The 23224-nt window shown below is 32.2% G+C and overlaps 1 protein-coding gene across 5 annotated transcripts in view; it reads right to left on the bottom strand.

Moving 5' to 3' along the window:
- The window catches only part of PCLO (piccolo presynaptic cytomatrix protein), a 356900-nt gene that overhangs the window by 51496 nt on the left and 282180 nt on the right, over positions 1 to 23224 (bottom strand). For 2 of the 5 annotated variants that reach the window (XM_012779513.3, XM_020289802.2), the window contains exons 14-21: positions 21461 to 21511; positions 17903 to 18027; positions 15364 to 15390; positions 7743 to 7836; positions 6505 to 6576; positions 4758 to 4938; positions 2974 to 3168; positions 1589 to 1771 (exon numbers count right to left, since the gene is read on the bottom strand). In XM_012779513.3, coding sequence (XP_012634967.2) covers positions 1589 to 1771; positions 2974 to 3168; positions 4758 to 4938; positions 6505 to 6576; positions 7743 to 7836; positions 15364 to 15390; positions 17903 to 18027; positions 21461 to 21511 — 928 coding nt within the window. The remainder of the gene's footprint in view (positions 1 to 1588; positions 1772 to 2973; positions 3169 to 4757; positions 4939 to 6504; positions 6577 to 7742; positions 7837 to 15363; positions 15391 to 17902; positions 18028 to 21460; positions 21512 to 23224) is intronic. The other 3 variants (XM_076006473.1, XM_076006474.1, XM_012779514.3) reach the window with 3 other exon arrangements.

Below are 23224 nucleotides of genomic sequence, written 5' to 3'. Positions count from 1 at the left end.
AGAAATCAACTGAACTTATTTGAAGGAAAAAAGTGAGAGGTAGAATTTTAAGTACTTTCAGAAAATAGTAGCAGCTAGCAATAAAATGGAAATTGTGCTTTGTGATAATCTAAAAACTGGGATGAATTAACACATATACAGAATTATGCTAATATTTAAACTAATTGTTTTTTTAAATTACCTGGCTAATTTAAGAAATTTCTCAGTGGTTTTCTCTCTGTATTGCCACATATATCTTACATTGCCCCCAAATATTTGATGAATTGGGGAAGAGCATATTAAATGTTTTCAATTTTATGAGCATAAAGAGAAATGCAATACAAAAGTATAAGGCTTGATTTTCATTTTGTGCCAAATATAGAATCATAAACTCAAGAATTTTAGGGCTGGAAGGTACTTACGGAGGGCAAAGGCTATCCTGGTTTTATTTTAAAAAAACTTTATATGTGGTTTTGAAATAAATTTGAAGATAATTTATAATCTAGTTTGATTCCTGTCACTGGCAGTGGCACTTTTTCTTGGGGAAAATTCCACAAATGTTGGGGTCAGGGTGGGGACAGATGTAAATTTGCTTTTCCTTCTGAACACAGCTATAGGATCAAGGTTAGGTACATCTCCAAAGCAAGAATTCATGTAATTTATCTTCCTTTACCCAGGAACCAAAGTAGATTAGGTATGGCAGAGAAAAATAGTGGAAGCATTGTGTAGGGTGGCCCAACCCCATCATTTATATTTTTATGTAAGCTCTGATGTTTTTACTTGGTAATAATCTTCCATCTATAATGTTTCCAGCATGGAACTTTGTTCTTCTCCCAAATGTTCTATTATTACAGTTCTCACTAGCAATGGAGCAGTAACTAGAATCTATTGCAAGAAATCAAATGAAAAAACAAAAACTGACACACTCATTTTAAGCTGCATCAGATAACAATGGCTCAGAACCCAGTAGTTTATGAATGAAATAAAGATACTTTATTTATTACACAGGCACTTGGAGATTCACATGCCCAACACATCTGATACACTTAACAACTATGGAAACACGAGTGGAAAATGTCTGCTTGTAGGATCAAGAGAGAACTTTCACCATGTAAAGGTGAGTGAGTGCATTAACAATTTTTCCTTTACTTTCCTCTAAGAATTTCCAAAATCCACTAAATTTTTTTTTAAAGTTACACTTGAAATAATACGCAACAAATACTGATCTACATTCCAACTGGTATGCTAACTTGAACTGTGAGCAATTTAAACTTTTATCACAATGCAACATATTTATAGTCATGCTTGAACAGATTAGGTTAGTAGCATGCATTCCATTCTGCAATATGAGTATTGTTAATCTATTTCCCAACAAAAGTCAAAAGATGCCCAGTGCATAGAAAAATACAAATCACTGTAGTTGATATATTACGGGACTGATCTTGGGACTTACATGGTGATGATGAAGTCCTGAAATGCCATGCCCACAAAAGCACATTAAAAAGTGGATAAACATATTTTATCAGACAATCTCTAAAAAATTAAAGATGAGAGCTTTAAATTTGGGGATGTTCTTGCTGTGTGCTTTGAACAGGGCCTTTCTGCTCACCTCCTTCTGGCTTGACTGGTCCATCAGACATCACCTTCCTGAGGGCTAGCTGGCTTTGGTCTTGGTTGCCATTGGCTGGTGGAGGCAGATTATCAGACTGAGTTCTTTGAATGGGGAGGACTCCTGCTATGCTGTGTCTGTGCTGCTTCCTGGCATGATTAGACTGACCGCTTTTATGTGCTGCTGTGGCAGTGTGGGTGAAATGGAAACCCAGAGTATGTATCCTCAGATGGAACCAGCTTAAATGTTATTCATGCAAACAGAAGTGTTCTTTTGCTCTATTTAAATAAGTTGTGTTTTCAAATGCCAAAAATGACACCACATGCACAGCACTAAAGGGGATTAAAACTGGCTGTTTCTTTGGAAATGGTGACTCAGGGGACAATCTATCTCCATTGCCTGGCTAATGCCTCTTAGAAGTAACAGGCCACCTACATTTTTGAAATATCTGTGCTTCTTAAGTTTTTGTACAATTACATCAATTGACTAAATTTTTACAAATGAAATGAAAATACAGCAGTTAAGGTGGGTAAATTGTGATACTTTAATTGATTTACAGCTACTAGACATAGCACATTTTGACTTTCAAAGGATTTCCAATGGTTAGGAGAAAAAATAACCTATAAAATCTCTGTTATCATATACAAAGTGTGATCCAACAGAATGGACCCAATTGTGCTCCTTAATGAGGCTACGATGCCTCATCACATATGCTGATACATATATTAATGTTATGCATTTTTTGAGAATATAAGAAATACGATTTTCTTCACAGATTTTTAAGAAGACTAGAAATTTTTGCACATGGAAAGCTATAACATTTTCACATGCATAATTTATTAATGTTTTTAAGCACTGTCTTGAAATGGCTTCTCCCCTTAGGTCCTAGAACTTGACTTTTGGTCTCATTACGCTTCTGCCTAAAATTTTTGAGTGTTTTCGGGTACAAGAATCTCATTGCTAATCTGTTCTAAATACTTATGTGTGTGCTTTTTTGGTGTAATGCCTGGAAAATTGGCAGCCACCTATGCTTATAATTTCTGTATTCTATAGGATACTTAAGCGCACACAAAAGGGACACACAACATTGCTTTGCCTGCAAACATCACAGACACAGCTACCAAGTACTATGAGCCAGGTTGGATGGATGGTGGAAACAAAGGAGAAACAGCCAGTTTTATTTCAGTCTATGTAAATTAAAAGAAAATCTAAATAAGAAAGAGCATATTTATGTATTGATACTGTTCTTACACAGACAAAGGGACAGTGAACAGAGTGAGCAGAGGATGCCAAAAACAGAAAGCAAACAGGGAAGGACAGCAGGAAAGAGAGGCAACAGATGAACATTAAGCTGCCATGCTGAGGAATTTATTTGCGTCTTTTACTTGGTTGAATGCGGAGTTGTTGCACGGCGGCTTCGGCAGCAGCTATGGCAGCCCCTGCGTCTTCCAGGTGGGTCTGAGTGACGCTGGTTTTGCTTTGACTTCGAGATGGTCCATGAGAGCGGAGATGGCCTTCGGATGATGATTTTGAGCTACCAGGACTACTATGGGATTTCTCAATGGTGGGAACCTGCATGTCTGGTTACAAAAGGGTAAAACATGAGTTAAAGTTGCTCCAGTGTTCCTCCTGTCAAGCCTGGTCTATATATAATTTGAAACTGTCTAAGATTTATGTTAATTTTGTGTCTTTTATGGCTCATTTATGCAACTGCTCACCATACAGAAATGTGATTAAGCATTTAGGCAACAATTTTTGGGAAGAAAAACAAAAGGATGATAGTCATGAGAAGAGAGAACTTTGCAAGGAGAAATACATTCTAAGTAGCCTCAAGTAATGACTGTATTAATTTTTCTTTTCACCAAGTAACTCTGCTAATTCTACTAGAGGTCAGGGAGGAGACAATAGGTTATACTGCCACAGGAGGAGTTTTAAGCAAAAACAGTGAGTTCTTGGATGAAGGGGTGTGAGTCACTAGGACATATTAAATGTGGAGATTGTACAATCATTGTCTCAAACAATTTTAGAGAATGTATAGATTATTCATTTCCTAAGGTAGTCATAGAGAGAGTGGTCTTTATACTAACAATCTTGCAGAATGTTAAGCAGGGTAGAGTGGACATGGCTAAGTAGAATCCATAAATCATCTGTGAAACTCATTCATAAATAATTTATAGCACTCATTGTAGTCAGAGGTTTACCATTCAATTCAATGGCCTACGGGATATGGAGTCAGTTTCCCATCTCCTAGAACACTTGCACTTATGAGTCATTCTCTTCTCATGTACAAAGAACCACTTTCCAATTTGGTGTACTTTCTAAGAAGAGACAAGGAAGCATACTCAAGTCCAATATAAAAAAATTATATGTAATATAATTGTATGTAATATAGTTCAGTATAACTAGATAAGATACCACATGGTTATCCTATATAGGCAGTAACTCAGCTGACAATGAGGATTAATGCTTGTTGTAGGATAGTGGTAATGAACCTCCCAAAGGAAAAGCTCATTCCAATGGGAATGCCGTGCTTATGGCCAAACCCAATATATGGCACTGTTATTTGAAAAATAATCATAATAGTTAAAAAATTGGCTTGAATCCAATATTTAGAAAAGACTTAAGTAAGTTTCAGACTTAAGTAAGTTGTTTTGATGACATGGGAAATTTTATATGATAGATTAAAAGGAGCATATAAGCTTATATTTATGGGATAAGACTATATTTTATAAACAAAGAGAGATACAAACAATTAGAAGGAATGTACATAAACAGTCATGATGATTATGTCTAGTCTATGAACTGGTAGGGATTTTTTTATTTTTTTAATGAAATACCCCATTGCATTGTCTAACACCATGTTATCATGGATTTTGAGAGGAATAAACCCAAATAACTCATATGGCTCAGCTTCCTCCATTTCACAGGTTGAAAAATGGAGAGTCAGAGAAGTGAAGATTACAAAGTCATATACCTAAGTATGTGCTGATCTAAGACTAAAGCCAATTTCTCCTGATTCCATCCATCACTCTTTGCATGACGTTATATTAAATATTTTCCAATAGCATCTAACCTTTCAATATATATTATATATGTAGGTATTTGCATTCAAGAAGATACTGAATGAACAAACAGACAAAAAACTTTTTCTACTTGAAATATTTCCTACCCTTCGATGGGTCAGGGAAGATACCATGGCTTCTGCTTTTGATAACAGATGGCTTTGGGGACTGCTGGCTGCTCTGACTGGAATGGGATTTGCCATGATCAATGCTTTCAGTCTGTTCTTTGAGAGGATACCATCTTGGAGTGTTATCGAGGTGAGATGTGCTAGATAAATCAATCAATACCTGAAAATAAAGTACAATAAATCAATGAAATTTATGGACTAAGCTATAATTTACGATACTTTTTTTCTATGATCTAAAATTTATTCAAGGATATATAAAACAAAGGATACAGTATAATCTTTGAGGAGGATGATGCTACCTTTCTCATTTTTATCTTTTCTCATTTTCATTGGAAATAATGTCTTTCACATATCAGATGCTTGATAAATGGCTAAATTGAACTATATAAAGTGTTTCACTATTAACTAAAATATTTGGATATGATGTTAAAAGGAAGAGTTACAAGTCAATGTTTTTATAAAACAAAACATTTTTTTCTGTTATAAGAACTCATCCTAGTCTTAAACTTGGCTAGCAACTTTGAAAAATGTTTGCTTTTAGTCACAAAATGGAAAAGAATGGATAATCTGCAATTACTAACTTATTTCTTCTAATTTAAAACACACTTAGTTCACATTTGAAATAGGGATATGACTAACAACAAATGATGAGAAAGCACTGTGTCACAGATTAATTGGTGGCATTTTTTTTTTCTTAGTGGTATACAAATAATAGTTCATTGTACAGTTGCTGGCATCCTAACTTTGATAATGTATAACAAAATGGAAACCAGCCCAATGGATATATGCTCTAGGCTCATGTAAACATAAGAAGACAATAAATTAGAAGGACTTCAATAGGTCAGTTTTCTGAAATGAGACATGAAGTCAGATGTAACACAGTATCTTAGAGTAGCCCTACCTAAGTTCAAGATTAGTCCAAGTGGCTGCACCAGGACAGAGCCTAACGATGAAGGTCAAATGGTCTGGTTTTGGTGAAAAGAGATGTACAGAGTCTTAAAAACCAAACGAGTCTTCATTATCACTCGATTACACAACTATTTTATAGTCTCTATCAAAAGGATATCATATTTTGTAGGTTTGGGATTTTTTATATTAAACATTATTCATAATTTCTGCTATATGCAGAGCACTAAACAAAATATATATTGTTTGAACATAACAGACAAAAAAATCACAAGTTTTGATCACTCTACTAGTTTCATGATTAGGTTACTTTGATTCCTTGCACATTTATATAAATATTTTTATTGCTTTCTCCTACTTCTACTTTTGCTTCTTAAAATATTTGAGAGATTTTTCTATGTTTCTCAGGATACTTAATCATAAATAACAGTACAAAATGTCACATCAAATCATTCATACATGCAGTGAGGAAGAGTAGTTAAAGAACCTGAAAATACATACTTAAAATTCCAGCTCATTTTATAAGAAATTTGTTACCCTCAAATCTCATTTGGACTCACAGCATGATTATATATCTTCCTATTGAAATAATTATATTTAATTTTATAAATTATTATAAAGTACATCAAGAGGTAGAATAAAAACCATTTCTTGCGTTGCTATTCATCTATTCAAAGAGTAAATCAGGAAATAAATTCTACCTGCCAAAGGCTTTTATTCAAAAATGGCTCTTATGAACTTAAAAAAATATGTTTTGCATCATGCTTTATATGGTAGTTTTCAATGTTAGCAAATAAGCGAAAGGAAATCAGAGGCTCACCTCCCCAAGGAAGTCATTGGAAGAAAATCTATCATAATCCCAAACTGTCACCTCCAGTGTTTTCTTCTTGAGCTACAGTTCAAATGAAAATCTCATTAACCCCATCTTTCCATCACAAATTTTTACTACACTCATACAATAGACACATGTATTTTCACTTCCTTAAACCCTTTTAATTTATGTAAAAATGCTGGAAATTTCACCTAAAACTATGTGGATTTATATTAAATATTATTTTAAATTTCAGTGATTTTACAGTTCAGTCTAGAGTTTGATTATAAAGGACCTTATTATTTTGTGAGCAAAATGGTAACTCATAACTCATTTTCTATTGTTCTAACTCCCTCATTTTTAAAATAGAAAGCACAATTTCTAAATACACTTTAAATATAAGAAATTCATAAATTGCAAATTTTTTGTTTCAATAATTCCCCAAAAACATAGTAGCATTGTCTGCTTTCTGTAGATGAGTTTAACTTATTTTAAATTCAAGAACCCAGATTATAATTTATATCCAGCTTCAACTTCATAATCAAATTAATTTGCCAGAGGACAAAATAAAAGCCTCATTTTGAAAGATAACTGCTTTATAAATTGTTTTATGTGGATGCCTTCTTCCTGTTCTATTTTTTTCACTCCGAATTCAATGTTATAAATTATCAGTTATTTTCTGTTACTCCTGCAGAGTTAGGAAGTGTAGATTTTCAGAAGATTGATGAAATGTTGTCTAGAGTCACTTACTTTTAGTGATAATCCTTTATACTAGTCATCCTTTTGCCTTACTCTGTATAGTTTAAGCCTCAATTTAGAGAAGAGAAAGGTTCCTAAAATGTTTTCTAATAGTGTAATATATTTCTATTCATTGAATTTTATTTCTTTCCTTTGTACTGTTAATGAAAGTCCAAATACAGCCAGTTGAAAATATATTCCCCCCAAATATGACAAATATGGCTTAGTCTAATTGAAAATTTTAAATTTTTAAATGATCAATGGAAAATGTTCCACTGGTATTCTTATTTTGTTCATTTATTTTTTAGCTGCTTTGTCAAAATGTGCACATTTATTTTCACCCTATGTTTAAACTTCACCTATATCTTTTCATTGGCTACATTTTTTACATGTATTTTATACAATTCTTTGTATGGCAAAATTTATATCGGTCCCAATCTTTGAATAATTGTGTTAATACTGTACTTATGTTAGTCTAAATCTGTCACCTAGAAATAATCATTACATACCTGTTCCATGGAAATACTTTTATAAATTACTGTTTGATTCCACTCAGGATTAAGACTTTTCTGAACATACTTAGTCCTTCTCTTGTACTCAGCACTGAATTGGAAGAAAAGAAAGAGTTATCTTGGTTATTCACCTTAACTGATGACTACACAGTCAAACTGAAGGAGATGAAGACTTTTCAAGATGATATTTTGTTTCAAGACACATATAATCATCTCATCATCCTAATATCTTAAGCCTTAAGTTGAATGCACAATGACAATTTTAAAACATGTTACGTGCCTTTAGTTTTATTTGCCCTAATGATTATTTTTTAAAAGAAATGCCCATAGGTGTTCTAACTATATTATAATTCTAGAAATCTTAATCTTTCCTGAGCATGGGGGTAATTACGTGGACTATATGTTAACATCAATGTCTTCCTGTCCACAAATAATAATTTGGTACTTAAATTTCCTACAGTTTTGCATCTAATCATGGCTGGAAAACTAAATGGTCTTTTACTTCATTTTTTTCTATAAAAAACTATAATGATTATATTGACTGAGAAAAAGATGAAGAATGGCTCTTGTTATTTTCACCATATGCTGAAATTCCATAAACATTTGTTACTTAATATTTAAAGCACATTCTGATACTCTTGGTAAAGTATGGTATTTAATGTAGTTATAAAGTAATTAATTAAATACAAATCCTTGGTTTATATCAATAGCTTATGTTACAATTGATAAACCAAATCAAAATCTTTCCTCATTCATTATAACTCGGGGCATTTGTGTTAATCCCTGACTTTTCCATTCTCTCTAAGCAATAGTTAGAAGCTTATATTCCACACATTTAAAAAGAACTTATTTTCAAAACCTATCCTAATTAAGTCTGGCAGAACATCTATAGCTGGCACCAACCAGCTGAAGGGGTTGGAATTAGATTACTGCTATCTGCTATTAGCAAACAGTATCCACACAGGCAAAGCCTTTCTCTAAATTATCATTGCCTTTTCCCAATTTTCTGCCTGGGCTTATGTCTCAGGTCCTAGAAACACTTCATCTCTGGTGAGCATTAGAGTCCTAAAAACCAACCTATTTGTCTGGAGTCCTAATACACATTTGGACTTCACAAGTTGCATTTCCTTCAAGGGACTGCATCCTGACCCTTGTAATCTGTAGTTCTATTCCAAACTACAGCCATACTAACTTGCTCAGTTTGTGATCTCAGGCATTGCCATAGTCTGGAGTGCCTAATGTATTCTAGATAAAGCTACAGAGAATCAAACTCCAGCTTACCACCTACTTTTAGATATGGCCCTACAGCCAAATATTTTTCTTGTCTAGTTTTATTCTCTTACCAGCCAGATGCAAGAGTAGTGACTCTCAATATTGACCATCTAATGGGATCCCCTGGGGATCTGAGATGGGAGGTGGAGCAGTTCAAACTCCATCCAAATCCCTCCCACCTCTGCCTGCACCCCAAGGAAAGTTTGATTTAATTAATCTGGGTGAAGCTTGAACATTAGGATTTTTGAAAGCTTCCAGGTAAATCTAACGTGTAGCCAAGACTGAGAACCACTGAGTTTGTCTCATGATGTCTCACACATCAGCCATTATGAACTGAATCCAATTTAAGAAATAAAGCAACACTCTTTTCACTTCTAACCAACCTCTTTAAATGTATATAAATGAGAACAAGATTGGACAATTTGTCATTCCAGATATATGGCGAAAAATTTCGGGGAAATGTATAGACAATTTAAAGAAAGAGGAACCCTTATAGTCTGTGGACAGAAAGTACTGTATAAGTCTGTACATAACACTTTTTATATAAATTTGTTAGTATCTAATGAAGTTTAAGTTTATATACCCAAACTCCCAGACTATTCCAATCCTACTAATTCCACATCTGCTCTAGAGAAATTCTCCCATCTGTGCATAAGTAATTTGTTCAAAATCATTCACTGCAATATTGTTCCTAATAGTAAGTCAATAAGAAAATGAATAAATACATTATGATATTGATTCAATGAAATAGTAAGCAGAAATTAACCTCCATATATCCTTGATATATGTTAACCTCCTTATATATGGAGTTAACCTCCATATATCTGTTAACCTCCATGAATTAAACCTCCATATATCAAGATAGATAAATTTTGAAAAAAATCTAGATCAAAAATCTGTAGAAGGATAAATATAGTAAGGTATCATGATATAAAGATAAAATTATATGAAATAATACCATAAATTATTTATGTATACATGTATATATGAAATATGTATATATTAATATCATAAGAAAACTTAAAAATTATAAATATTTAATTTAGTGGGGCTTTTTAAGTGGAAATGGAATTGATTTCTGAGGGTTTTGGGATATCTGTAAAATATCTTTTTTTTTTTTTTTTTGGAGACAGAGTCTCACTTTGTTGTCCAGGCTAGAGTGAGTGCCGTGGCATCAGCCTAGCTCACAGCAACCTCAAACTCCTGGGCTCGAGCTATCCTTCTGCCTCAGCCTCCCGAGTAGCTGGGACTACAGGCATGCGCCACCATGCCCGGCTAATTTTTTATATATATATCAGTTGGCCAATTAATTTCTTTCTATTTATAGTAGAGACAGGGTCTCGCTCTTGCTCAGGCTGGTTTTGAACTCCTGACCTTGAGCAATCCACCCACCTCGGCCTCCCAGAGTGCTAGGATTACAGGCGTGAGCCACCGCTCCCGGCCTGTAAAATATCTTTTATTACAAAAACATCTGAAGCAAATATAGCAAAATGTTAAGGTTTGATAAAACTGGACAGAGAGCACACAGGTATTTGTTAGGGTATTTTCTATAATTTTCAGTAAGTTTGAAATGTTTTGTAACAAAAATTTAAAAAAATAGTAAGCTTTGGTAAGCTATTCCTTTGAAATTTTATACTTTTGATTTTTTAAATCATGACATAGAAGAATTAATGTGACCACTTTTAAGCTAATGGCAAATGTGGGTTACTACATGGCTATTCCTATAGGCAGGTGTACTAAGAAAACAAACATATGGCAGTATGATTTTGAAGTTTTTATTTATTTTAGACTTAGTTATCAAGGTGGTGAGATCAAAGGAAAGCCATATTAAGGATAAGAATCATAATATATTGAACAGTAGGAAAATTATTTTTTCAAATTCTAAAAAATTGAATGCAGACAATTTATTTAACAAGATGAGACTTGATGCAAAATGCAAACACATGTACTTTCACTAAATTTCTAGGTATGTCAATATGTATTAAAATAGTCTGCAATATTCAAATGTATTCAAATGTCTTCAAAATGTTATCAGTCACTATCTTTTCTTAATCCATACCTATGAATAATTCTTACTAAAATTTTTCATATCCACATTTAATCATTTTTTTCTTATACACCTACCAAAAATTATTAAATGCTAACTCTGTACTAGGAACTGTAAGATGTACTGTTACAAATAATTGTATTGATAGGTGATTATATATTTGATTCATGCATAAGTACTTTATAAACTAAGCATATTAAAATAATAACTAACATTAAATTCCTACTTTTCTCTAGCAAAATTCTAAGTGCTCTCCATGTATTAACTCATTTAATTCTCAAAGCAACCCTATGAGACAGATATTATTTATTATTCCATTTTATAAGTCCAACAAAACTGAAGCTCAGAAGAGTTAAGGCATGTTGGCATGGTTGCATAGTTATTTAACTGGTAGGACCAGGATTCAAACACAGAGAATCTGATTTCTTGCTCTCAAACATACATTATACAAACTCAATTGATTAGGCCTATCATAAAGTGTGACTAATCCATCTGTTTTCTTAATTGCAGCCTTCACTAGCTGAGATGTCTAGTTTCTCTTCTTTATAATTTAAAGTTCTCCCCCTCAACTGAAATATATATTTTTATACAAATAATATAAATTATGTATAATGTACATGTACATACACACATACATCATATTAAATTAAAAAATTAAGTCATCTTTAGAGTTGCCAAGAGAAATTCTGAATGATATATCCTAAATGAGTGTTGTGGAACAATTAGGGATAATATAAATATTGATTCTTGACCAGGTTCCTTCAGAAATAACCTAAACTGATGGGGAAAAAATTAAAATATTTATTTTAACAGACTATCTCAATCATGTTAATGAGTTTGATTCTCCCATTCTTTCCAGACTCAAGGCATCTATTGCCTTTAGGATTACTGAAAGTAAACACAGATTGTCCTGAGCCCCTTCTCCACAACCCTGACTGGTCTATGTAAACACCAGTGAAATCCTTTGCAGTATTTTTCACACTTGCATTTCCTGATTGCAGATCTGGCCACACAAAGTCCTTCCTTCAATAATATTTGTTTTATAACCACCATGTTCTGACCATCTTGTGTATGAATTCAATGGGTTGTGCTGCCACTTTACACAATTGAAAACTCCAAAATTCTCATAATCATATCAAAACTGTTGATTTACATGTTGAAGGTGGGCAAGTTAGTAGGGGGATTTTTGAATGTGAACATAAATTCAGGCTGAGAAAAAAGTGGAGTTCTTCCTCCTTTTCCTTTCTTGTCTGGTGAACACACTATATTCCCTTGCAGGAAGTTTACATTAATGATTTTACATTAGGACAACTGGGCCACGTGGAATAATAAAAGAAATTTATTAATAAGGAAAAATAAAAAGTCAATTTATCAGGATTGGATACAGAACTTATTAAAAAGTAAAATCTAAAATTTTACCCCCTTTAAGTTTCAGATTTCCATTTTCTTTCGTTTTTATTTACCATTTCATCATAGGTAGATATACTTTTAAGGCTTTCAGAAGAAAATATACAAAACTCAATTATTCTACTCTAAAGCAGCAGAGAAAACAGTTTTCATGTTTCTCTTTTTAATTTCAAAAGAAAAACTGAGAAAGAAGAAAGGAGTATGATGGCTTTTTGGTATATTTACTTTCATAGAATTATCTAAAACATTGAAGGTATTCATTTAAAAAAATTTTTTTTTTGGTTTTCCTTTTCCTTTACTGGAATCACTACATGTATATCACATATACTTATCATATAAATATAATATGCACTTTATAATTTTTTTTTCAAAATTACTCCTCTGAGGTTGTTTCCCTTAATTTAGAAAGAAGTACAGAACATATCCCATTTTGTAAGCTCTGGTTTTCTGTGCAATGTGTGTTTATTGCCTGTGCATTTATTTTCCTCTTTGCTCCCTGATGGCAGAGACTATGTCTGTGTTGTCAGCTCTAATCCCTGCACCCAGCACAATGTCTGGCACATAGTCAGTGCAAAATAAATGTTCAATGGATCCTTAAAACATGCTTCTACTTCTTTGTTTTCCCTTAGAATCTATTGAAATAAAATAAGTTTTGGACATCATATTGTAAATACATATAACACCTCTACCTGCCTTACCTAGATTTCACAGGAAATAGTTTGATATACTAATAAGGCTGTTTAGAGAAAGTCCAGCCAGGAATTGGGTTTCCCAGTATAATGATAGCTAAAACTAGTCACAATCATCACAAAAGCTCATTAGTGAGAAAAGATTTATACTTTGCCTAAGAGTATAATGAGGCAAAACTAGAATAAGACCTTTAATATATGCTCATTTCCATTTCTTAATTATCCAGGGGGAAGTATTGAGTTCATGGACTCTCTGTCATTCTCTCATCTCATCTTGCCTGACATTTGGTCTTTCAGCACTTATAAAGATATTGATCAAAGGATGGGAATAGGAAATGAAAGGAGAAAACTGGATTAGTATAATTTTTTATTAGTTAATATGATTTTTTTAAAAAGTTAAGAATGAAGGATATTATATTTTTATAATATAAAATAATATAAAAGAAAAGTTGTTTAGTTTTCTATTTAGTGTTAAATAATTTAGTGTAATTCAGAAGCCCAAGCATTCTGTATCTTCTGCAGAAAATAACTGACCATTGGTTACATGACACTTACATATTACTAGCAATAATAATAGCAACTATCATTTACTGAAAGCGTATTCTTTGCCAGACATTATGCTTATCATTTTGATGTGTTACTTCCTGTATTTCACAAAAAGCCTGGGAGGAAGGCTTATTATTATTTCTATTTAGCAGAGGATGCACTAGTTTTAGAGAAATCTCACAATTTCTAAGTGTCAGAGTTGAAATTTAAACCCAAATTCTTAAGGATTTCACTCATTGGCTTCCATAATCTAACTTGCAATGTCAGTACCTTGTCAATATAATTCCATCTCACATTGACAATTCTCAAAGATATAATGAAAGTGACTTCTAGATCTTTTAAATAGTAACCCATGACATCTCAGACCCTTTTAACCGTTATTTACGTTTACCAAATACGCCCTTTTTAAAGTTCAATATAATCACTGTCATTCTGATAGTTTGCCCCCATTTTCTCTAGAGAGAAGACAGGGAGCTTCTGGATAATGTGACTATCAATGTCTCTTCTAAAAATGACACTATCTCTTGGAAACAAAACTAATTTTGCATATCAACATGAGAGATCTGGATTGTGTTTGTGATGACAGAACAGCCATTATAAGGAATCTGTTACAGTGTCATTTTCACTGTTTTTTATAATTATATGGCTGCAAGAAAACAAAGAATTTCTGGTCACCAAAAAGGCTGTGGTGACCCATCCTATTGTTTGAAATATGTAAATATTTATGCCTTTAAAAATCAGAAACAGCAATAGCTTTTGAGCAATAGCTTGTCATGATTAAGAAAGCTATCAACTTTTAATGTCACAGATAAAAACAAATGCTATATCATTAATAATCTGGGTGGGATTAAAATCTTTATCACCCCATTGCTACAGATGGCACATGATATACCTTCCCAACTAAATGACACATTAAATTGATAATGCAATAAGGACATGTGTAATATAATGCTTTTGGCTGTGTATTAAGGGATAGCCTTAATTGACAATGTAATGATGCAACTTGTTATAAGCCATATCAGAAAACATTTTTGTACTATGAAAAACAAAGGAGGATGCTACCAATATGTTGCTACCAATATGCTATGGCAAGCAGACTATTTCATCCTATGTTGCATAGCAGTAATATTATGGTGTAGAAGTTAGAATGAAAATGTTTCAATATCAGGTTCAAATGAGGGGGAAAAAGATCAGATATCTATTGTCTTTAAGATGAGATACACTCCTAGTACTGGACATCCAGAAGATCAGTTAATTTCTTTTGAAGAGTGACTATAAATGTTTTTATTTATAATAGACGACCCAGGAGAACTTAAGCCATGATTATCATAGGAGAAGCTAAATAAGTTTTAGTGAGTAGATTATAAATAAAAACCTTAGTTATTCCTACTCCCAAGGTGTTATTCTTTATTCATCTTTTCTATGCTTTTAATATTTTCTAATTTTTTGTGTTCTCTTGTATGCATCTGCTAAAGCTATTTAGAAATGTGGTTAGAGCAATTGCTATAGGCCTGATTCAATAGATAACAAAATGTAGTAAAATAAAAGTTATAGCCCAAGTTGAAGTGCAGGTGAATGTACATAAAAATGCAAAAACAAAACAGTATAATTCTAGACATAATAACACAGCTCGACACTGAAAGAGAACCAACTCTACCTTGCATTCTGGACAACCATGACTTGACTGCATTGATTCCAAGAGCGAGAGTGAGGGATACAGCAGGAAAGTAGGAAAGACAGGGAGAAAAAAGGAACAGAAATAAGAAAGAAAATATGAGAATAGTAATTAGAGGAGCTACACCATAACCTATAGATGACATGAGGCAGAAAAAAATCTTAGAACCACAGTGAGATAATACTTCGCAGATATAATAAATCCCAACACCTTGGCCACTGTAGTAATTAGGAATAATTTAATGAAAGAGCCAAGAATTGAATATAAGTATCATATTTATTAGCTGCCTTTGAGTGAGATCACACTCAGCAGGGATGCTTCATTTGACATATTGCAAGAGGATAGCTTTAGGTGGGGCATTTACTCTCCACTTCCCACCATTCCCTATTAGTCATCAAAGAATGGACTGACATATTCATGTTACCTGCTTGTCCTTTCTGGTTATTCAAGTTTGTAACATTCTAATTGAAATATGATCTGTAATAAATAAAAGATAGGTATTCCCATATTGGGTAAAGATGATACTCTAGGATATTACTAGAGAAGATAGAAAAAAAAACACCCGACAGTGCTTTATTTTCATTCACTCATTAGCAACTGCTAATTAGAGACAAATCCTTGACAGTAATTTCCCTTGTCTCATAATATCATCATTAAATAACACTGGAGAGCAAATGACCCAAATCAAAGGCAGAATGAAGTTATTGGTTTATATTTATCGTTATTTTTGTTATACTCACTTTAAAAGATGTCACCGAATTGTGGTTGCAACCACTATATATAGATGTATATTAATTAACATAAAATGAAAACTCTCCTTTCCTGGGCTATGTGGCTAATTGTAATCTCTATGTAAAATTATTGAGTGTTTTTCAAAATGTTTAGTAAATTAAAACTAGAGCAACCATACAATTCCAAGTTTCTAAATATTATTGGGGAGAATGAAATTAAAGGCTGTATACTGAATTCGATATAGCATCTGGCAATTTTCAAATTATTTTCTGAGCATTATCTAATTCAGTTTTGACACACTAAAAATTATGATTCTGCCTACCTTGGCTCTCAATATCGACAAGGAAACAGAATCTCAAAGAAATTGATGATCTGCCCGTGGTGATATAATTAGTAAGCAGCAGATTCAAATGCAGTGTATAACTGTAATTTGGATCCTGTTCAAACAAACCAACTATAGTCAAAGAACACACTTTGTATAATTTCAATGCTTTTAAATTTGCTGAGGGTTGTTTATGGCCCAGAAAACAGACTATTCTGGTAAATCCTCCATGTGCACTTGAAAAAGAATATGTAATTTGATTTGATGAGTAGCATGTTCTGTAAGTATCAACTAGGTCATCAAACCAACTAGGAAAATATTATGAGATATCTGGGGAAATTAAGGAATTAGTTGATAATTTAAAAATTATTATGGTTATATGTGGTAGTAAGATTATTTTAAAATGAGTCACCTTTTAGAAATATATACCAAAATAATTGCATAAAAATTATAATAGCTGAGATTTACTTCAAAATAATTTGGATGGAGGGAGTGTATAAGGATAAAAATGAAACATGATTTATAGTATAATGGGCCATTATACTATTCTCTCTACTTCTGTACCAAACTGAAAACTTCTAAGTAAAAAGTAAGATTCAAATGTCACTTGCCAAATTAAAAAAAAAAAAGAATGAACAAAAAAATAAAACCAGATTCTTCAAATTACCAATCCAGAGTTCTTTTTTTATTATAACTCCATATGTTGATTACTCATGTATGCATCATACTAATTTGACTAATATAAATTGTTCAGATAAAGATTAATAATTTGTAGAGCCCAAATCACTGTTTTGAAACCATCCTTGAGTACTGATATTATGCACCAGCAATTTGTATTTCTTATGTGAAAATTAAATATCTCCAAAGAGCCCTTGCTTTATATCAACAATATATATATATATCACAAAAGAAATTCAAAGAGATATTTTTCATTTACCAAATACTTCAAATTTAACTTTTTAAAATTATTTTTAAAACACTGATTTGGAAATATTCATATAAATAAGGATATATCAGGAAGGCATTTAATAAACATCTAACATAATGGATAATACACACATCCTACAAAAATAAACAGTAACTTATGAATCCTTGAACATTGGTTTCTCAAATAAATTTGGGAATGGTAAGCTAATTCTTTAAATCTGCCATAAACAAGTCCTTAAATGATTTCACAGTCAATCTGATTGGTCATCCTTCACCGGAGTAGTTTCCAGTATTGAAATGCTCTCCTGGAGGCTAATTTTATTATTATCATTGCTCTTGTAGAACCCTTTAAGGCTTAATTACAAATTTTTAATTCCACTTTATCTACTAATTGGAAATAAATAAACAAGACGTGTGGAGAAAACTAAGGAAAAGATAATAAACTCATTTAAGGTGAGACTTGGAAGAGAGCGGAAGATACTCTACTACTTACAAATTTTAAAATACAGGATACTTAGAAGATATTGTTTCTTTACTTACCCTCGCCCAGGAAGAAGATATACTTTAACAAAAGGGTCAGAATAACCATTGTTGTCTCGAGGGACAAGGTTTCTTGCTTGGAGAATATGTATTATAAGATTTCCAAGATCATAGTTGATTTGAAGCTTTAGGGGACAGCAAAATATTTCATTATTAAAAAATATATGTTATACATTGTCATTCAATATTTTACCAGTGTTTTTTAAAATTCTTATAAGAAACATCATTTTAATTGTATTTGAAATGGAACAGACCAATTCATGTCTAATTGGGAGCTCCCAGGCACATTTTAATTCTCATAAACATGCTGTTCATTCTTTCCACAGTGAAAAGGCCTGGCTTGTCTAAAATTTATTTAGAAGGAAAATCATACAGTAAATGCTAGTTACGTTTTTACACTAAATTTCTTCTCTTAGGAAAATAGTAAATGTTATTAACGTTCATGATTATAATTAACCAGAATTTTGAAAACTAATTGGTAAATTTATCATAATTTGTCATTTGCAGTTTGCCAAATAATTAGCAGCAGGTAGAATGATTACTTAAAGATAAAGCTGTCAGTACTAAAATGTAAGAATATTTAAGAATGCATAGATTTTACCTCTTCCTACATTACATTATCTGATGTTAAAACTGTAGCTTCTCTTTCTGTGCCTGCTTTTCTAATAAAATGAGAGATTAGGGAAATAAAATCTGTTTATTTTTTTTAATTTTAGAAACTGAATAAAAAAGAAGCAGCATTGCTTCTTAGATGCTTATTGGCTATTGCACAATTGTGACTAAATAGTAGAAGACTTGTAATTCAAATAAATATTTGAGAAGCCTGTATAATCAAAATAATTGAATTAAATATTTTTCTTTTTCATAATTGAAAGATACTTTTGGCATCATTTAGAATAAATCTTAATTCTGTTTTATTTTTGTTTATCAAACAATAAAAAGGAATTAAATAAAAGTGATCTATATTTCAAAGGGAAAATGCACAAAGAAAAATACTAACTTTTAAAAATAATCCATACAAAACAGACATGCTATGCTTATATTGAAAATAGGGTAACTTGGATGAGTCACACTTTCATTTAAAACTTCATAATTAAAATAAATCCTCATTTTAGCATAATTTTGATCTGATTATGTTTCCTGGCAGAAAAATGAATCTTTAATTGCCTGCCTCAATTCAGAAAAGCCTCTAGAGTCTCTCTGATCATAAATGTGGAAAAATAAAGCAAAGTATTGTTAAAGAAGAGGAGAAATGGAAGTTTAGAACTGTGTGGCATAATGCAGTAACTGCTATAATGAGGTAATAAAATAAAGAATATGAAATAATCTGCAATTAATATCACTGAAATTTAGAACAGCTTCCAAATCTTTAGTTAAGGAGAAATACTTCCCCATTCGCTCCTTTCTCTGCCAGCGTTGGAGTCCAATTTTAACTGATGAAACATCACAACTATTTCTTATTGAAATAAAAGCTTGCAGGCTACCCTAAGAGAGTGTTTTTCAAAATTGGCTCTGTACGGCCATAAAGAACACCTGGAGGTGCTCAGGGTTAATTCTGGGAGCAAATGGGATGCCCCCCACAATTCTCAACTGCAACAGCTCCAGCGCTGGCAGATTCACGTTTGGTTGTCTACATAAGGATTCATTTGGAATGAATTTTCTTTTGCTAAAAGAAAATAATAATAATAACTGGAATCTGCCTTAAGAAAATATCCCAAGAGTTAAGAAGAAATATTTCTAAGGTAAATTTTAACTACAGAATTAAATCTTTGCTCTCAAGTGAGAGCAAAATAAAATAAGAACAAACAACAACAAACAAAAAAGAAACACAGCAAATACTAGTCCAAGGACACAAGTTAAAAAAGTTGCCAGAGAGAGGGGAAGATATTAAGAATCAGAAATTCTAGCATTTTCTTTGTTGTTTGTGAAATGACGAAAGATCAGGTCTGGTGAAACACAGGCTTTCTTAAAGTGGAGACAGCACAGATAGCAAGATCTGGAGTATGCAGATAATCGGGCTTAGTCCTGCTAATTTCTTCTTAGTAAGGTGACCCTATTCTGCACTTTTTTTTTTTTTTTTTTTTTTTTTTTGAGACAGAGTCTCACTTTGTTGCCCAGGCTAGAGTGAGTGCCGTGGCGTCAGCCTAGCTCACAGCAACCTCAAACTCCTGGGCTCAAGTGATCCTCCTGCCTCAGCCTCCCGAGTAGCTGGGACTACAGGCATGCACCACCATGCCCGGCTAATTTTTTCTATATGTATTAGTTGGCCAATTAATTTCTTTCTATTTATAGTAGAGATGGGGTCTCGCTCTTGCTCAGGTTGGTTTCGAACTCCTGAGCTCAAACGATCCGCCCGCCTCGGCCTCCCAGAGAGCTAGGATTACAGGCGTGAGCCACCGCGCCCGGCCGCTGCACTTTTTCTGTTTCCACATTCACATACCACTTTTGCTTTTATCACTGTATGCCTAGATAGTCACTTAATTGATTTCTTTGTCTTTGTGCCCTCCCCTTTGTAATATTTCTTATAGGCCACTGTCACATGAATTTTTATTACATATTCTTTTCAAATAGTCTCTCACTCCAAGATATTTAGTGACCATGCTATATTATATACTGGCTAACATCCCTAGGCTTGTGTTCAAGGAGGTTTTTAATTTAGTCTCAACCTATCTCTCAGAGCTGACCTCTTCATTTCATTACTCTCTGAGAGCAGTACTTTCCTTGTACCAGTTCTTCTTCCAGGAACACATTCCCTCTTTCTCTAAACTTATCATTAAATTGGTTTAAATCTTTATCCTTTGTGAAGTCTTTTTAAAAAATTTCCTCTGGAAATGTGTAGGAGATGCAGCTAAAGCAGTTTCTTTCCTTTATCTGAAACCGTCAAATAATTATTATTTTGTATTGTGTTCATTCTTTTGACATTTCTTATTTACTCTAAATTACTTTTTAGTATCACCTAATGTACAGTTTTTCTAATATTTTTACTATGACCCACACTAAGAGATATGTTTTGTATTACTAAATAATATGCAAATATAGAAACACATACACACAGAACTAAAAAAAGATAGTAATCTAAACAACTATTTTTATTTTATTTTCCTGGTTAAAACTCTCTTGATTTTATAAATTACAAAGTGGTTATAACTCATGGTATGAAAACTATTTCCCTATAAGAATTATTCAGCAATTATTGATCAAAAGAAGAACAAAAAAACCATTAGACTTATGAAACTCTTAAAGACGAGCTTTCAAATTTCCAGGAGACTCTGTCATGTTCAAAATGCATTCAAGTATAAAGCAACTGAGACACAAAATGTGTTGACCCTGCTAAGGTGGCAGGCAGATTTCAAAGTACAGGAATCCAGAGCTCTGACTAGAGTTCATAAACCATATGTTCTATTAATATATTATTCCATAAAATTGCACTTTTCCTTTACAATTCTGTATGTGTTACAGAATAAGAAAGATCCTAATGGTGTTTTTACGATTTCAGTAGACCTGTGGCAAGAAACAGACAAAAAAGATAATATAATGACTTCTAAAAATCTTTCATACCTGAATTTCCCCCGTAATTGGATGAGAGACAACCTTTGTTGCATCGGTAGGCTGCAATATTAAAGAAATATATATTACATTAATAGATAAACTCTTCATAAATTTATCATTTCATCTTCTTTCTGAAATTATTTTCTATGTGTCAGAGCACACTGCCTGGAAAATATATTTCATCCATTTGGCTGCTTTAGAATAATGGTGTCTACTTATAGTTCTCAATACATATTTAATTTTATAGATACATAAATCTATTTTTCATTTGTGTAAGCCTGCTTTGAAGTCGTAATTTTATACCAGCAGTATTTTCAATTACTTAAGAAAATGAACTCCTTGGGGTGAAAGTACTTAATTTAAGTATTTACAGGTTTGAAAGATCTATATAGCAATGTAAAAGATACTGTTTTTATACCAGAACTGGCTGGGAGCACAGAAGGTCTAAAAGTACTTTCTTGTACTTCTTTACTGGATGCTCAGCATCTCCTTGCTCCCTTCCCTCCCAAGCAGTCACTTCCTATTAGTTCACACTCCTTAATTAAAATTCTATCCCTTCCCATACAAGTTCTCATTTCCTTAATAAGTTCCTTATATTAGTAAAGCCTTAAAAACAGCTAAGAAAGTGATTTGATAAACTAATTCATACTGCTAAATAAATGACTGATGACTTGTTAAATTTTCATGAAATATTTGTACAAAAGGAGAGAGAATGTCCCTGGCCCCACATCTATAACAGAATTTTAGGCAATGTGGTGTAATGGTTCCTCAATGTAGTAATATTTTTATATATGTATTTTATTATCAAGTCGAGGTAATTAAAACTCTGTTAATCCAATATCTTATACTTTTATTCAGAAAAATATTATATAATTTGGAGCCTAAAAAAATATTTTATTTTGAGATTTCCAGAGCATCAATTAAAATGATTTAAAATATGTAAGAAAAAACTCTGTGTGTAATCTATATAATTTAAACATTTATTTAAATCATTTCGATTTGTATTTTTTCTACATTTACTCAGAAGCAATAATTTAAATTAGGATATTATTGATTTAATAATTACTTATGAACAATCATTTAAAATGCTTAATAGGTGTGTTTAAATATCTATATGTATAATTATGCTAATTTTAATTAAAATATTTTAGTTTTAGTATATTCTATTACATTAATATGTTTTATAATTTAATAGTCAATTAATCTCATACCTAATGAAACAGAAAGAAGTTAACACTATTAATTCTTTAAATTATCTGAGGAACATATATTTAGATATAAATTATGTTACCTGACTTGGGGATGTGTAAACATCAGACAATTACTTTGTGTTTTTATAATCTCTCAATAATTTTTTTAGCATTGTAAGATTTGCAGGACAAATTTAAGTATTGCCTTTTATGCAACTCCCATGTTATGCATAATACATGTTGATAGGCCAAGAAATATTAAATTTATTCATTTATTCAGCAAAAATGTTTCAAGAAACTGTGCACTTGCTAATGTTGAAGGTAAACAAAGTTGAATAGGTAATATCCCCACTTTTCAAGAGTGTTAGCATCTACTGACAATAATTTTTCAATTAAAATATATGTACGTATTATATATATAAAAATCAGATTTGATTAGTGTTGCTACCAATAGTTAAGTAATCTCTATGCAAGCACTGTCCAGTAGAATATATTGTGAGCCTTGTACGTAATTTAAAATATTCCAGTAGTCATAATAAAAATGTAAAAGTAAGCCAATGAAATTAATTTTATTATATTTTAT

The sequence above is a fragment of the Microcebus murinus genome, chromosome 9, assembly GCF_040939455.1.
Source record: "Microcebus murinus isolate Inina chromosome 9, M.murinus_Inina_mat1.0, whole genome shotgun sequence".
NCBI lineage: Eukaryota > Metazoa > Chordata > Mammalia > Primates > Cheirogaleidae > Microcebus > Microcebus murinus.
Note: the sequence above shows the minus strand (reverse complement) of the source record. Positions and strands in the feature narration are given on the sequence as shown.